Consider the following 18,537-nt stretch of genomic DNA (forward strand, 5'->3'; position numbering starts at 1 on the left):
ACATATAGTTTCATGAAGTACAATATCTATGGTTTCGGGGGAAATGTTTTTTGTTTGTTGAGTTAAACGCTAAGAAGTGTCATGGCGTCAGTAAACATTGGTATTTTTTACCATTACAATGTTTTAGGTGCGGCATTTGTTTACAAACTTCATACGTGATTTAAGTAGTAGTTTTGGTCTTAGCTGATTGTGATGGAGAAAATGTGAAAGGCTTCGCCGGACAGGTCACTTTATAAACAGCGTTATCGTAAAGAATGGGAGCAAGAATTGAAATGGTTTAGGCGTGGTAAAACGGAATTTTCCGCCGTTTGTTCGACTTGCAACTCAGAACTGAACGTGACAAAGGGCGGCTTGAAGACGTACGTTCATGCGAAAAACCAACGAGCTGCTGATCAGAGTTGTTCTTTGACGAGTTTTGTTACCAAACCAAACAAAATAATTGATGTGGAACTGTTATGGGCGAACTTCGTTTGTGAAAACAATTTATCTGTGAAACTCAGTGATAATTTCAAGAAACTTGTCCCGCAAATGTTTCCGGATAGTGAAATCGCAAGAAACTTTCATTGTTCTCGCAATAAAACTAGCCAGATAATTATTCAATCTTTGGGTACATCAGCTGCAGATTATGTTACCTATGCAATGAAAACACAACTTTTCACACTGATGATTGATGAATCAACTGACAGTCACTAGGCAGGTTGTAGTGTTAGGAAGGTTCTTTCCATCTGAGATTGTTGAAACTCATCTGTACAAAGTAATGGCTTTGAGTGGTGCTGCAACTGGAGAAAATCTGCTGTGGAAAGGGTTTTCAGCAATCTCAAGATGATTAAAACTGTTCACAGATAATCAATGGAATCACCAATGTTAAATGCGCTGTTGCATTGCACAATGAGAACATCTGTAGTTCTGGCTTTCAAGTCCACTGACGAGATGCGGAAAAGAGCACAGAACATGAAAAAGTAGCTAGTTAATGATGTGAAATACATTTGTTTTTTTAAACTTGTAAATAACTTCAGTTGTATGGATGTATTTATAGTTTGTAAATAAAAGCACCAAAGCCTATACTGAAGAGAAATTTTTAAATTACTTTTCATTTAATTGTGATACCAACTATTAGTTTTGTAATGTAAGTGGCAAATCTTAAACATTTTTTACATTCATTTGATTTTTACTGCGAAAAATAAATTATGTCAATTACGGTTATAAATTTTACAGGATTTTTAAATGCTGTAAAGAGGGTTTAGGAACCTAATTTGGTGGCAGGCCTGGCATAAAGTGTCACAGTATGAAATTAATGGGAAAACATGTTTTCCACTGCTTTGTAAACTTGCAAAGGCAAGCAATACTTATCCTTCCACACAGCAATGCAGGGGTGGAAAGGATATTTAGTAAGCTCAACCTTATCAAGACAGGGCACAGGTCATATCTTGAATTGCCAATGCTAAATGCTTTGTTGTATATCTCTTCTAGGAAGAATATGGCAGAATTCAGGTACATTATGATCAAGTAATTTTCATAAAAATATTTTTTTTGTATTTTTTAATGTACAGGATTTTACAGGATATTTTGTATTGAAAACAAGGATATTACAGGATATTTCACATTTCAATCAAGGATATTGTTTTCAAAGTGGTGGCAGCCCTGGTTTAGGGTATTCAGTAATGACTAATGAGTAAGTTCAAGTAAAATTATTTAACTTAAATAATTTAGATATATTTACAGTCACACACACACATTTTTTCCCCTCAAGATTTTATAAGTGAATTTTAACACCGCTTCTGCTAATTTTTAATGACGAAATCTGAAAATTTTATTTACACCTTTCAGCGGGCCCTAATAATCGATAATCAATAATCTGTGATAAAAGTCTATTCCCGCATGTAGCAAAAAAAAAAAAAAACATTTCACAACATTGCAAATCTGTCAGATACAATTATATAACGACTTGTTGAGTGGGGTTATGACAGACTAGAAGCATATATAACACAGTCATATATCCCCAAATAAACAATATCTAAAACTTGGGTTGATGTTATACACAAGTCAAAGTACAAAAATTAATTATAAAAAAATTATCACTGCGTATTAGCCTATGTTTCAGCTGAAAAAATATCCGAAACAAATGCAATTAAAGAATATTAATTTTATTTTCAAACATGTAAGGCCTATGCCGGGACTTATGCAAAATAAAGGTGGATACTATTTTTCCCTTTCGTTTCATAAACGAAAAGGTAATTCATGTCTCCATTTCCATTGTCGAAACACAAAAACAATGAGTTTTCTTACCTACAAAAACTCGGAAACATCTGGATAAGCAGATGCCCTGCCACGAAAGACATTTGTTTTTAGGCGCAATATGAAGCTTTTATTATTGCAACACTCATGAACATATTACCCATTAACAGTAAAATTTCTGGCAGCCGCTCGTTATTCCCGCATGTAGCAAAAAAAAATCATTTCACAACATTGCAAATCTGTCAGATACAATTATTTAACGACTCGTTGGGTGGGGTTATGAATGACTAGACGCATATATAACACAGTCATATTTCCCCAAATAAACAATATCTAAAACTTGGGTCAATGTTATACACAAGTCAAAGTACAAAAATTATTTATAAAAAAATTATCACGGCGTATTAGTAGGGGCCTGTTCTTTTCACAATCGCGATTAAACGATGATAAACGCGAAATCACTGTAAAATACAGTTTTTACGCTAAATCGCCACAACACAGCGTTTTTACACGAAATTTAGTATTAAAATGCAAAATCGCAGTGTTTTTACGCGAAATTTAAAAACTGGGTAAAAGACTTGTCTCGTCACTGGTAAACAAACACCGCAACATGGCCGCCACTGAACATTAATCATATATGCACTAAAGCAAACAAAAGCTTACACACGCTCACGTTATAAATAATGTTAAACCCAAAAATATGCTGTAAAAATACGCAAAACTACTGCGTTTATTTTCCTTTCCGGCATAATGTTTGGATAGATGACAAACAGACGAAGTTTTAAAGCCTACGCACACCACTCGGGGCACTGACGTCAGCTTGGAACAGCGACACCCGATAAATACAAAAGCAAGCAGATTGGGCAAACGGTGTTTGGAACAGCCTTACGTGAGTGGCCATACCACGTCAGCCAGGGGCGCTGGCATATAGTTGAAACAGCGTCGTAGTATCAAGCAGATTATCGGGCGAACCAGGTACCAGGCTCTGGAAACTCTTAAAGGGGACCTTGGGAACTATCTTTACTTCGTCAACCACCCGTACAGGGCAGCACAAGCATTTTTAAATCATGCCTAAAAGTGGAAAAATGTAAACAAACATTCATATTCGAATGGTGTGACGATGATGATTAGATGGTCAACAGTTTTTTATAGATTTTGTTGGGTCGTTACCACAACGCCGAAATACCATAACGCCGAATGTCAAAATTGACCACAACGCCGAAATAACAACGAATGAATTCGTGTGTGTTTCTTAAATCATGGTTGCTACAGAAATAGAATCTTAGAATTCCCTGACTTTTCCCTGTTTTCCAGAAATTTAAGAGAAAAATTCCCTGACTTTCTTATGAAATACATACCATAAATATTAACGTGTATATGATTAAATGTAGTATAAAAATTTCAACATGAGGTAAAATAAGGCTTTTTTATTGTGTTATTTTGACGGCAAGATTGCGAATGTGTTTTTTTTCCTTCGACATGGCTGGTGAGAGCTCTTCGGCCCATATTGCTGAGTTGAATACTTTTGTAGCACAAAGTGCAGTACGCAGAATTTATGTTTTTAGCGGAGGGTTTGATATGCTGAAACTGAGACTCCTTGAGCCAATTCTCCTTAAAAGTAGTTTTATTCGACATCTCTAAGCTAAAAAAAAAAGTACATATTAATATTTTCAGGTTAGGTTAAAAATTTATTGTTTATGAATTCTAAAAAAAAATATTACTACACAAATACAAAAACTATTACAAATTCACACCTAGCAATATAACGGGCCTACTTAGAGAATTACAATAGCAGCATTACAACATGCAATACTCTTACATTCTTACAATGTTAACTAACGATTCTGGGGAAAACATGTTCAGTTATGCATATTTTTTTATACACAATGTAAGTGTCACGCAACAGAACTCACGGATTATAACGGTTAAAAAAAAAAGTATTTAAAAAAATAGTTAGAAAAAATGCAAAAACATAACAGCACACAAAATCCACGTGTTTTCGTATCAGCTTGGTAGTTTTCAAAATGAGAATTGGTATTGCTTCTTTATCAAAATGCACTTTATTTTCTTATGATCGCATCAAAAACTAACTTCACCTGAAACAACGCCTTTAAATTCACGTAATAAGCTTTGTACTCATCTTATTCTACGTGAAAATAGCCTTCAAAAGATAAACGACGCCATGCCCGTTCTGTAGTTCACTGCACGGAACGGAACAAAACATAAAGTCTCAAGGGCAAATTAAAAAGGATCAAAACACGAACAAATGACGGCCGGGTTCGCTAATGAACAAACGAGTGCCTGGATTGGCCAGAAGTTATGGTGGGTGGTTGTAACAGCCTATTGCAATGGACAATCGTAGACCAATTTAAAAAAAAAGTTGCAGTTGCCGTGTGCCTTAAGGCGATCGGTGCACAGTAAAAAACGGTCACAGGCCCGAAAGCAATGAATTTTGTATCATATGATCATTAAAGAGTCTAGATGCCTATGTGGGTGACCGTTACTATGTAGGGAGGTCAGGAGCTTAGTTCCAGCTCGTCAGTGGCGAGATGGCCTTCATACGGGAAGGGTGTTGCTGGCGGTCGCTCTGCGGCCTGCCATCTAGGAGGAATTAACAGAACCTCAAAGGTTTTATCTTCCTCTCCCTCTAACACACAGCCGATACGGTTCTATCGTGCCGGGAGGAGGGGAAGGTTTAGCAGGTTTTCTCTTTCACTCATCCTTCGCCATGGGAAGGCGGAATGGATTATTTATTTGTTCGCAACTGTGCACGTCATGTGGCTGAGAGCGCACATCTTCTCACTCAACTCACTCGTTCTCTCACACAATTTCAATAAATCTTTTCAAATCTTCAACATCAATACTTTAAACCATTGCGCTTCCTACGGATTAATTATATTTCTGTTTTAGTGTAGTGTAGTAGTTCTGTAATTTCATTCTGATAAGCGCTGTCCTGTTCCATTTCATCTGACGAAAAATCACTTACCAAACACATTTTGTCTGTCTTCTCATCCGTGTTTTTCCATTCAGCAAAAATTGCTGCAGAATGTTTTCACAATATGTAGTTTATAATTCTGTATCTAAAGTCAATGGGCGACAGATGCGTATTTTGATGTCCCATACCTCTAATATACAGAGAGAGAAAAAACCACTCTAACACATCTAAGTTCAGTTTAACTGTTAACAAATATTTAGGTTAAAAGGTCCTATACATATTTCCGAATTTTTTACTGACTGAGTTATACTGGACATTAATTAAATTGATCGCTGATATTTATACTTTTAAACGAAATTTTGGATTTATCATTTTATGTAAACTCTAATGCGTTAAAAAGTGTAACGCAACACTACACACAGGTAGTGATGTCTAGTGCACTGCCCTATGCACATTAGTTAACAAAAAAATAAATTAAATATTAATTACTGATAAATAATACCTTGATGTCGTGATACAAGTAACACATGCTTATCTGATATTTATCTCAATTAGAATACGAAATAGGAAGACAAAATAATTACAGGAAAGCTTCACTATAAAGAACATGAAGGGACCAAAAAATAGTTGAGTTTGTTATACTGAAGTTCTTTATACTGAAACATAAGCATTGTTATAAATATGTATACCGATAAACACATGAAACACCTTAAGTGTACTAAGGTTCAGTATTTCAGTCATTAGTCTATGGCCGCTTGAAGAACCTGTTCACATTGATGCTTTGTCTATGGTCAGGAGACACATTGTAGGCAGAGCTGCCAACCTCAAATCACACCCATCAGTAATGACAATTATATGAAAAAAGTACGTGTAAATCATGCTCAATAAATATTTCCTAAGGAATTATGACACACCCAAGATAAAACAAAGACAATAATATGCAAAAAAAAAATGAAAAATGTAGGCCTATGAATACAATGAAAATTAATGAATCGAAGAAAAAAAACTAATTGAACAATACAATCATTTGAATATGTAAGAAATGTCAATAATTTTACAGGAAATTTTCAACCTTCAATTCAAAGTATTCAAAGTTATACTTTTGAACAATTGTCTTTTTATTTGCTTCTTTTATCCTGGTTGGATAAGAACTGTCTGATAAACAAACAACAGAAGACAAACAAAAGAACTTGTAAACAATAACTATGCGTTCGTTACTTTCCTTTCTTCAGATGTAGCGAAAAAACTACGATATGGATTTATTGCTTGTCATGACTATAAAATGTTCCGCATGTTTCTTTAATTCAATGTGCCCTCTACAGTCATCCCTTCCACTATGTGCAATAGAAAAGTCACACGTGCATACATTACAAAACGCGTGGTGTTCCAAAACATTTGAAGACAACAAGCATGGCCATTCTTTTGAATAGTTAGGTCTTAGGTTGAAAGTTTTGAAGAATTGTGTTCTTTTTTTCTACCCCAGATACACTTTTGTTCTGTCACACGCTTCATTTCTACAACCGGCACTGAAGATCACAACACTATTGAAAAAAGGAAAAAAAATTTCACGTCTGTAGACACGACAAAAACACTATGGTGAAAAAAATGACTTTCAAAAATAAATTAAAACAACACAGGTTAGCCAAAGTACCGTACAAAAATTATCGTGATGTAAGTAGCCAAAAAAACTAAAAGTCCGAGAATATGTACTAGTTGTATCGTACAACGGACGTAATACCATTCCATTATTATTTCAAAACACGAGAATTAATCTACTCATTTCGACAGTACATGCGCACACATACTAGTTCCGTTATTGTTTTTGTTTACATACACGCTGTTATGTTTGAATAAGAAAATTAAAAATAAAGTACAAGTTTTTGGATGGTAATTTTTTTCAAAATTTGCCTCAAGGTTGTTCGTTCAAGTGAATATTTTTGTTTCAGGAAAAAACGGACCGTCGTAAAATTTGTTAAGATGAAATAAAATTCAAGGTTATTATATACGTTTATGGCGGGACCAAACAATGAGTTCGGTTAAGTGAAGTGTTCGTTTAACTGAAGTTCGTTGTACTGGTGCTTTCCTGTAACTGATTTTAAGACTGATTTATTACTTACACAGTACAGTGCATTTTGAAGACAAATGGGTCTTAAGAAGCGAAAATCGTACTCGATTAAAGGATGGTATGGTGTTCGGTTCACAATGCTTTTAAGATATTAGTTACATCCCAACATAAGTTTAAAACATTTCTCTTAAGAGTGTGCTTCGTAGCATTAAAAGATGTGCCTTAATTATTTTGCAAATTTATCATTGTTATGGTGACGATGTCAGGGGTTTTCGTAATTTTTTTTAAAAATATAGTACAGTATTAGCAACTATGTTAAGAACTGTTATTTTATTCACACAGAGAAAAGAAATACAAAATGCTAAAATTTGGCGTTTGTCTTTTAATATACTATATAGGTTTGTTATTATATGTGTGTTGTAACATGTATAAAAATGTTAAATATATTCAACAATAATTGGTAATTATATATATTAAAAAACTTTTATGTACGCGACTTGAAACTACGTGAAAGGTTTTCAGTCTATAAAGGCCTATTCTATGATTTTTTTAAAATTATTAATTCTTATGCAAACAATTAATAAAATTGAAAGTTTCTTACATTGTCAGTATATGCATAGCATTACAGTTATTCCAAACAATTCTCTACCAGTGTTTACCTAAGGTTTGCATGTTACGTTGGTTCTTCTACTAATACACATATATTACAAGAGGTTTGTAATAGATTAAATGAGGTAAGTAAGAATTCGTTTTTATAAACGTTGTGTATGAAATTATAAATTTTGAGACGTATAATAACAAAAAGAAGTGCGTTCCAAAGACATATGTCGGTAGTGTTACCCACTGAAACATTATTCCCACTTCAACTCTCTGTAAAAATAAAAGTATGGGGTTGAATGCGTCAAAAGGGGTATATAAATAAAATTTGAGGCTTCTTCCTTATTTCATACGCTGGTGTCCCCCCACTTATACAGTAGAACCCTGTTATAACGAATCTGAAGGGAGTAGTTTATATGTTCACTATAGAGGGGAAACTTTATATCTGGGAAAACATTTATATTGACAATACATACTTAAAAGCAAAATCTTAACTACACATTGGCCTAAGCCAAGAAAAGAACGAATGAAAATACTCAAAGCAACAGTTTTATGAGCAAATGCATATACAGTAAAACACCGTTTTAACGAACTTCATTAGAGCGAACAATTCATTACTACGAACTATGCCTTTGGTCCCGTCAGACGTCCATATATCATAACGTAAAAAAATTTCACTAGTACGAATTTTCTCGTTCAAATTTTTTAAATATTCTATGAATACTCATTTGAACGAACACTTTTCTGCCCGGCACGGTAAACGACAAACGGATAAAATCATCGCCATTCACCCACAAACTGCCATCTTATTTATTTTGATACGCGCCATAGATGACTGCAATGGACTAGTGTTGAAATTAATGCACAAAACTGGTGTAGCGACTAAAGCGCTGCATTGTGGTGTTCGCTGACATTACTCTTTGTTCTATGCTCGCACGACGTGTTTAACCGATGCGAAGTGCTACATCATAAAGTATTGCTACACACACATCTCTGGTCATTTTCTTGTTTATTGTTTGAGAAACGTGCGGTAGCCTACAACTCACATAGTTTCGGTTCCCTAGCACGTTCGTGCAACTTCGGATTTCTCTCAAAAATTGAAATTAAAAAAATCGAAGGGTTGTGTTAGGTTAGTCACAACATGCTTGATCTTCTGATTTAGCAGCTGAAGTGGCGTTAATACCAAAACGCAAAACTTCGGAAATCTTCGCAAATTCTTGCAGGGAACCGTAACTACGTGAGTTGTAGGTTTCCCAGAAACGTGGCTATACTACATGTATAACTTATTTTTACATGTGTAGGGTGCATTTGTTTTTATAGTTTAAAAAACCGTACTACTGAACATGTCTTCTAGGAAACGACTTGAAATGTTAAAAGCAGTAGATAAAGAAAATAAAAAGACTGATGTGGCTAAAAAGTTAGGTATCTCCAAATCAACATTATCCACAATTCTCACCCAGCGATCCAGTTTGGAAGACAATAAAATGTAAAAAAAAATTCCTAACTTTTAAATTTTATATTTTTGATTTATTACAGCATTTTTGCAAACAGCTTGTCTTGATTCCAAAGGTAGGCTTACTGCTTTGGCAAACAACTTACCTACGTATTTCTGTATTGTACATATACATACTAGTATGTATGTATGTATGTATGTAGTATGTATCTTGATCCCAAAGTATAGCTGTTAAAGTAATTGATGCTTGTACCACTCATATTGGTATTAGATTTTCTACTTTGTTTTTTAACAAGATCGAGTTATGTTCAAAACCCCAAAACAGGCAATCATTGTGATTTCGGTATAAAGAACTTCATTATAACAAACTGCCATAATTTTGGTCCCTTCGTGTTTTTTATAATGAAGCTCTACTGTATTTTTAATGCACTACACATGTACAAACTTTCTATTAATGGTTCTTCGACATCGGCGTATTTTACATTTTTCAGGCGTTTAATACTCTGTGACGTATTCACAGCTTGAGAAAGAAGATTGTTCAGCTTGTTTAATATTGTACTTAATGTGGATGTTGCAATTCCCAGTTCCTTTGCTATTAACACGTGCGGGACAGTGGGGTTGGAGTCTATCTTTTCAATAATGTCCAGGTTATCTCGCACAGATAATGCCTTATGTTTTTTACCGTGTTTTTCATCCCTTTTTATGTACATATTTCTTATTGAAGCACATTTGCAGCTTAATAACACGAAATTCTTTTTACCGTCAAAAGTAAATAAAAGAAAAGTAACGAGTTTGGCGCATCAAAGATCACTACGTATCATTTAGTATTGCAGTTGCTAAAGCTGGAACAAAATTTTCTCACTTTCTATGGAAAAATGTAGTCCACAGAGTTCTATCTAGTGGTAGTCTTACGAACCTTACTCGATCAAAATGTCTGAAACGTGAACGATAAAAATGAGACGTAAAAATATTGAATTTGCTGCTATAATGTACATACGTATTTGTGTGGCGGTAATTTATGTTTAATTTTGATAACATATTAAATGTAGACGCGTTCGCCCATTCTTTAACTATGAAGGGAAAACTATTTTTTATTTTCACCAAACTGATCACCATCTTTGGCTACACGTAGCCTACCGAGGCCACTCGAATACGACTTGTTTATAATATGAACAGTGGACAATCGAGTAGCGTATTGCGGAGATAAACTTCAATGTGATCCAGAATAGACGTTTTGTGAAAAAACTTGTGATTAAATGAAAATATTTGAGATAAATGTGCATTATGTCGGCAAAATTTGTTCGTGGTACACGGGAAAACGTATCAACATTGACAAAAGTTGTGCGCTATATCCAATAAATTAAAACATAACCTCACATCATTTTGCCGGGACTGAGACGGAAATTCACAATAAACGGGAATTCATTATAGGCGGGTTCACTATAAACGGGTTCTACTGTAATTGCAAACAAAAATTTTTCCTCGATGTTGTAATTTACTCTGCGTATTCACAAAATTTTTTGGCAGTAAATATGTATTTAATTTTTAAAATTGAAAGCATTCATGTTTCGAAAAAAATACTAAAGCGATGTCAGGAAAAATGTTTACAGATACTCCAGTAAAATTTTCAGTTTGATTGTTTTGATAGTTTCGGAGCTGTTGCGAGTTTAGTTTGGAGGATTTTTCGGCCGCGCGAGGCAATTTTGGTTATTTTTCGTTTTCTTCCAGCGTAGGAAGCAGGGAACAAAAGCCGATACCCGGCTTCACCTCGCATCCTCTGCTGGCCTTCCCTTGTCCTCTCCAGATGTATTACTGTCTATTAGCTCCATGAGCGCGACCTTGACAGACCCTTCGTTTCTTCGGCCTCCTCTCTCGTCATCCCTCTACACCCCATTCTTCCCCCTCCCCACCCGCAGGCTGCGGCCAGCCGGCCCGAGCTCCGCCGGACTGCCTGGTTCCGACAAGCGCCGCCCTCAGCGCCACGTCGCGGGGACATTCTTCCCGGTGGCGAGAGTTTTACACGCAGCACTAGAACTGTCACTCCAGAGGGCGTGTTTTGAGTCGGATCGTATCAAAAACAAAAGGATATGAAAATATATACATAACTCAATAGTGGTCTGCCAATTATGTTTTCATTTTCATTTAAAGTTATTCTTTAAATTGCTCCTGAAGTAGTCCAGCAGTGATCAATGGAAATTGTCAATATTAAACTGTAATTTTGACGATGAAATTTTTTTTTTCTTACTTTTATAGGTGCAGAAACCTATTCGTACACTCGTTTCTTGAACTATACTTAAGTTTAACATAATTATGTGTTTTCTAAATAATTCTGGCTTGGAATAAAAATAAATGCATTTAAAATGACATAACTCAGTAAAAAAATGTTTATTAAAAATATCCTAGGTATATTATGTCTTAAAAAGAAGCATCAAAAATAAATATGTATAGTTAAATTAGTTTTGTCGTAATATTTTCCATGCACCAATCGCCTTAAGCAGCAGCCTTTTAGCGGAGTCGTTCGGTAGCGGTACAAGCGCATCAAAACAAAGCTTTGTTTGAATTACAAGCAACATTATAATTTTCAGAATTCGTAGAATTTTCCCTGACATTTCCCGGAATTCCCTGACCATTTTAATTTCCCTGACATTTCTCGGTTTTCCCGGTTTTCTAGTCCTGTAGCAACCATGTAAATGTAACTTAACACCGAAATACCACAATCAAGTACAACACTTTCATTTGGTAGTTCTCTAGTTGTTGCTTAATTTTGTTACTGTATTTATTTCACAATTTTTTTAGTTAACTTGTACCCTTCTCTAAGTTAGGCAAATTGTATGAACGAAAATAATTTATACTGCTCAAGGAAAGCCTAAAATATTTTTTTATAGTTTATTCTGTATTACAAAACAAATTTTAGATTAGTTTGACCCCTTTGACATATGAGCCATTAACTTCTAATGGTGTAAACATTTACAGTAAAACCTTTTTGTTGCGACCCCATTTATTGCGACCACCTCTCTATTACAACCCAATTTCGAAGAACTGTGAAAAATTGCCGAAAATCCGAAGAAAATCGGACAGAAAATAAGTTACTTGTGGTGAGTAGTGTGTTACTGCGTTTCTCTTGCCGAGTGCTGTACTGCCGCAGACCGCGCATATCTAAAAATAGATACCACTTCCTGTCAACCGCTGTCAGCGCTTAACAACCCCCATTCCACATCCCTTTCCCAGCAGGGTGCAGATAAAGGATTTTTTTTGTGGCAACGTGTTTACGTTTAGCTTTTTGCAAGTGTCTAGTGTGGTACGCAGTTAAGGCAAAAAAAAGCTACTACACGCCCAAGCCTTCTGTGGTCCCGAGTAGGGGAGTGACGGGAGCGCTAGTGTCGCAGTGAGAGAGGGGTGGGGAATGAGGAGGGGTTGGCAGTAGGGGAATACCGTTAGCTGTGGAAGCAAGGAGTATACACATGCTTTCATAAATGTACGCAACATGTAAGCATGATTACCTGGATGAAACAATGGCCATGAAGCACAGTCGTGCAGTAAGAAATGTTGTGATAAAGTGAAGGTACAGTCGTATGAAACAGCGAAACACAGTGTCTACGAAGATGTCACAGTGTGTACCAAAGTGTGTCACAGCATCACATCGTACCGTTTGTGTTATAATAATTATTTCACCCAGCACCATATTTAACATACATGTCGGTATACATTTGCCTATAAAGAAAATATTGTTTGTGTGATTAATTAATGAAAAAAATGCAAGAAACATTTCAACACAGTTTCGTGCATAGTGCACGTAACAAACGCCCACTCAGCCATTTAGTTCTTCAATTCCTGATATGTTACAATTGGAATATGTGCTGCTGTTGTCCGAAAAGTCCCATTCAATGTTTGAGCTGGACTCGCCAAAGTTAACAACAATTTTCTCAATTTCGTGCTCCATTAGACAGTCATTTTCTTTTCTAATTTTGCATATTGTTCCTTTCGATTTCCCTGTCGCTGCGGCCGCACGCTTTGTTGCATTACATAATGGATGGGTAAGTTTGCCTGATGCCTTTTCCTGATCACAAAATGCAATCACATTGCTAATGACTTCCCTGCACTGGCTATGTATAGTTTTGTGTTTTGTTGTACTGCTCGATGCCATTTGTCAATACACGTTACATTACAGTCACTCACGCTTCGAAACCTTGCTTCGCTTTCAAAGGATCCGTGAAATACTTGAACAGCGATACTCCCGTATCCGCGCACTGTGTCGTGACTTGTGGTAACAACTCTACTTGCCGTCCCACCCGCGACATGACGCGCTTCGACCCTTGAGGCGGACTAGGGAAAGGGAGGGGACAGTGTAGCGGTAGGGATGACGGCGGAGGGAGGGGTCCGTCTGACCTTGGGTAGTTCACATTTTTTCCGGGACCACAGTTGGCTTGGGCGTGTAGTACCTGCTGGATTTCTCTTGATTTTGATTACTATCGGTTGACAATACACAGCGACCGACTGGATGCACGCCCGCCTCGACTTGTTTTAACTGCCGCAGCGATGTTTATTTTGACAGCTCAAGCAATTATCTTTTCCCGTGGGTTGATAGAAAAAGGTCGCTTCACCCAGCATAAAAAAAAAGGCTACGCCACTTATTGCCCACGCAGGAAACACACTGGCTGCCGTCTGTCTCCCTCGCATTTATCTTTCTTCTAACATTCCACGTCTCGCCTCTCGCGCGAGCAATAACGAAGCGACCACGCATTGGGCTGTTTTATGCTTTGTTTGGTGACAGCAGTTTGATTTTATTCCGTATATTCCTTTTCATAGGACACTTGCTATTAAAATACATTTATATTTAAGTTTGAAAGCTTGTAAATTCCTTGCCAGAGATGACTGAACTCGAACTTGTTGTGAAAAGTGACATATTTTGACCCCTCCCTCGCCGATTTAGTACCCCATTCATAATAGCCCAATTTTACGGGAGAAGGGAGGGTGAAATGAGCATTTTCTCACTGAAGGTTTCTCAAAAGGGAGCGAAGTTGGGGTGTTATAAGGGAGGACAATAGATGGTTTGTGTGTCTGGGAGGGATGAGCTAGCCTTGAAGAAGGGAGGGGTGAGCTTATGCGCCATGAAGCCGCTGCCGCCAGCCAGCCGGCCGAGCTTCATGTGCGCCCACTCGCGTTGCAGAACCTACAGCTGCCATATTTTTAAAGGAAATGTCCCATTATTTTTCTGTTATTCTTACATGAACATTATTGGAAGTATTAAAGCCGACACAAAAATACGCTGTGTGTTAAAATTAACAGATTTTAATAATCTTTCATTTCGTTTATTTTTATTTTTTTTTATTTTCACATTTTGGTCAAAATGTCCAATTTTTTGACGGTTCCCGAGAATGTATTCGTAAAATCACTGCTTCGTTAAATCCGGGGTTCGTGACATCGGGGTTCTAGTGTATTTAACTACGGAAAGCAGAAAACGTACATGTAAACTAACACATATTTTCTTTAGAGGTGGCCTGTAGGGCGACAGACTTGTCATGAAGGTTGAAGTGGGTTTAAAGCAAAGCCGTCTAGCATTGTGAGTGACAGCATCCTGCCATTGTACTGCTGGTTAGCGAGTAGCGGTTTGGGTAGGGGGGCGGGGGGGGGGGGCGGGGGGGGGGGCTTGAAATGAACTGAAAATTTCGGAAAACATCTATTACGACCCTATTCCTGGGAACCGTGAGGGGTCGTTTCAGAGAGATTAGACTGTATATGAGTTAATGTTAATAACTTAGTTGTGTACTCAAATTTGATAAATATGAATTTATGATGTATGCTACATACATCATATATGTATTGAAAGCTGAAAATAAAAATGTTGCTAATAGAATTTGAATTATTTAATATTAAGTTAACTAGGTGAGTATCGAGTATTGAGAATCGAAGGATTTTTTAAGGAATCGCTAATCGGTAGGGACAGGAACTTTTCGGTGAGTAAAATTAGTGAAAAGCGGTGATCAAAAATGCCAAAAGCGGTGAGGAAAAAAAGCGGCGAAATGTATCTAAGCATACCTTTTTTAAGAAAAAGTTAAATGAACTCAATTATGAATGATCAAAAATTTAAAACTAACATTTAGAAGTGATAAATCCTTCAAGAAGGGTTAAAGACAAGGAGATAAGCTACTCTTCCAGAATGTCAAAACTTTTGGGTTTAGAGGGAAGGTTTGTCAATAAAATATATTCCTAACTCAGGTGGTATACTAGGCCAAAAAAGTTAGGTTTGTTTAGTTTTAGGTTTGGTTGGTTTAGGTAAGTCTTATTTTATATTTGGTAAGTTTAGCTTAGGTTAGTTTTAAAATGCCCATTTCCAACTAGCTTAAGTTGGGTTTGGTTTTGAGAGCTTCTAAATTTAAGCCACTCCATGATTACAGATATTGATGTAGGCATAAATACAAGCCTTCAACGTATTTCTACATCCAGTTTAAAATACTGGGGTCCTGAAGTTTATGAAATGGGATGTTTGCTTTGAGGAACACCTCAGTGATCTCCATAGCAAAACGATGCGCTTCAGTTTTCCTTTTTTTTTGCTTGCTGCGCACAAACACCAATAGTATGCTGCAGTGCTACAGTAGCAATGGAAGAAATGCGTGACTTTTTGTGCTTTCCACTGATTATGTGCTTAACAATTGAGTCTCTACGGTCCCAACTGACTCTGCAATTACAGTATTTACAAAATAAAGCTGCCTTAACTGTCGAATAGAGACCATCTGAAGAAAATTATTTCGCCCTATCTAGTGTGTTTATGTCATACTTCAGCATCGCGAAGCAGCGAGAAAACTGACAACACGATATTCATTCAGTTACCGCAACGAATAGCAACAATAGAACAGCAACAGAACAATAATAAATGCACGCATGTGCAATAACCTAACACAACCTAAGGAAAATAAATTACATACATCCATAAATTTGTTTGTTGCAGTTTAAAATTGCCTGAACTATTTTATGGTTAAGTAAATTATGAAGAAAAAACACACTTGTAATTTTTGTTGATATCAAAATTTAATCGTTCAGAACGCGGTATCGTTTTTATCTACCGAACATGATTGATTGTATGATTGAACAACAATTGATTGTTCATAAACGTTCGTGTTCTTTCTCGGATTCTCGTACTGCTACGTTGGTAACACGTTTATTGAGTAACATGTTTTGTTTTGATAACATCATGGCATGAGAAACAAATGTTGAAGCTTGTAATGTTAAAATGCAAAATATAAACGGTCCTGGATTACCGTCATCTGTGGTCGTTAATCTCGCCGTGATATTGTTGCCACAGAATGTGGTTTTTGTGGTTATGGCTGGAGAAAATAAATGTTTACCTAGTTTTGCCTAGTAATGTTGTCGGCACGGTGAAATGTATTTTTATGTAGTGTTTTCTTTTTTTCTTTATTATTGGTGCGCTGGTGTTACGAATGGAAGATGAATTATATCAAAATTATATGTGTTTGTGGCAATTTAAGCTTCAAATAACGAAATTTTGACCAAATTCGTGACGAAACAGTGGAAAATCGCAAAATTCGCATTTTCGTAAAAAAAAAAAAAGGGCCAAATTCGCGAGATAACGCCGGTGATTCGCTATCACGAAAAGAATCTGTCCCTACTAATCAGGTATCGGAATCGAAAATTTTGGAATCGTCCCATCCCTAGTTATAACATTTAAAAATGTCTTTAAAAGAAATGTACACATCTGAACACTTCGTATTTCCGTTAATTAAATAAGTAAGTGGTAATGTCCGAATAAATATTACATTTCTACTTTAAAATACATTGTTTTATATGGAAAAGATACCTACACAAAGTGCTCGGAATTTAATAAATTTCACGCAACGTTTACATGAGAGGTTATTTAAATCCAAATTTTGGCGCCCAAAAATATAGGTGAGACGATGGAGAGAAGAGAATGGGCACAACTCTGGTAGCTGCAACCTTTTTTACCATACACAAATTGCCTTAAGCTATATTAAAAAATTTAACTGAAAAACATTTTTGCAAGATAGTAAATTGTCCTGTCAAATGGCATGCAGCATAATGCTCCGTAGTTTACAATATGTTAGGTTCTATTTGACTGGATGAAATGGGTCTTAATATTCAAATGAACTGACTAAGCACCCAAGACTTCAGACTTGTCTGCTATCCTAGAACATACCTCCAGCCTGCAAGTGGTGAATGTCGGGGGTCAACTTCGTGGCCTGGGCAGGCTCCCGCGGTGAGCGGTCATTCCCGTTGCTTGGTTTGGCAGCCTGAGCACCCTGACCCTGAGTTGCCTTCTTCGCGCCGCTCCCCGCGCTGTGGAGCGGCAAACCCTTGCCCTTCTTTTGTTTACGAGGTTTCTTCTTCACGCCTTTGGGCGTCTTGCCTGCAGAGTGGAACACAGCCCTGCCTTGTCATTCATCTCTCTACCTTCAATTACATACAATTATCTTGAGTAAGAAAGGCAATTTTGCCTTTAGTGAAAAAAAGGAAACAACAAGCACACATACCAAATAGTAAAAAAAATTACTTTTGACATTTAGTTTTGACAAAAACATCACTGAGCCCTGCCAGGTCTCTGAAAAATATTACATAAACAGATTTATTTTCATCGCATAGAAAATTCAATTACAGTCTCATACAAGCAATGTCAGAGAAATTTTGAAAGGAATCAGCCTTGTCATGATGGATGGCAAGAGGGAGGGGCAGAGAGACACGTGAACTCACTGGTCGCCCTGTCCTCGTCGGGCTGGCGGGCGGGCTCCAGCCGGTGCCCCACCAGCTGACACCAGCCCACAGGGTACATGTCCGGGCTCTCGTGGTCCAGCCACTGGTCGAACTCGTCGTCCCAGCCGTCGAAGTGTATCTTGATCATGCGGCCCGCAACCCTCATCACGGTGGCCACGCATATCCTCCCTGGCTCCATCACTTCGGCCGCTTCCAGTCGCATGCCCTCCACGAAGCCGTGTGCCGGGAAGTCCTGCCGTGCAGCACCATCGTTAGGCACTACATGTGTACAAACCTCAACTTTCATGTTGCTAAGCATGAAAAACACTCAGTACAAGCCTTCATCAGAAATGCTGAACAGCACTTCAAGGCAGTAGTTTCATTACAATGTTGTGTCTGTTATTGTGAGTTTTGACCATGATTTTATTTTTTTGATAGATAAACTGTTAATTTTTTAGGAATATGAGTCTTTCAAAAATAAGCATTCATATATCTTGGAAACAAGATTTTCTACAATTTCATAAAAAACCT

The 18,537-nt window shown here is 36.9% G+C and overlaps 1 protein-coding gene across 4 annotated transcripts in view; it reads right to left on the minus strand.

Annotated features, from left to right (window-relative positions):
* LOC134531097 (polycomb protein Sfmbt) overlaps positions 1–18,537 on the minus strand; it is a 225,055-nt gene that overhangs the window by 61,567 nt on the left and 144,951 nt on the right. For all 4 annotated transcript variants that reach the window (XM_063366638.1, XM_063366639.1, XM_063366637.1 and 1 more), the window contains exons 12-13: positions 18,007–18,259; positions 17,456–17,665 (exon numbers count right to left, since the gene is read on the minus strand). In XM_063366638.1, the coding sequence (XP_063222708.1) occupies positions 17,456–17,665; positions 18,007–18,259 (463 nt within the window). The remainder of the gene's footprint in view (positions 1–17,455; positions 17,666–18,006; positions 18,260–18,537) is intronic.

This window comes from Bacillus rossius, chromosome 3, assembly GCF_032445375.1.
Source record: "Bacillus rossius redtenbacheri isolate Brsri chromosome 3, Brsri_v3, whole genome shotgun sequence".
NCBI lineage: Eukaryota > Metazoa > Arthropoda > Insecta > Phasmatodea > Bacillidae > Bacillus > Bacillus rossius.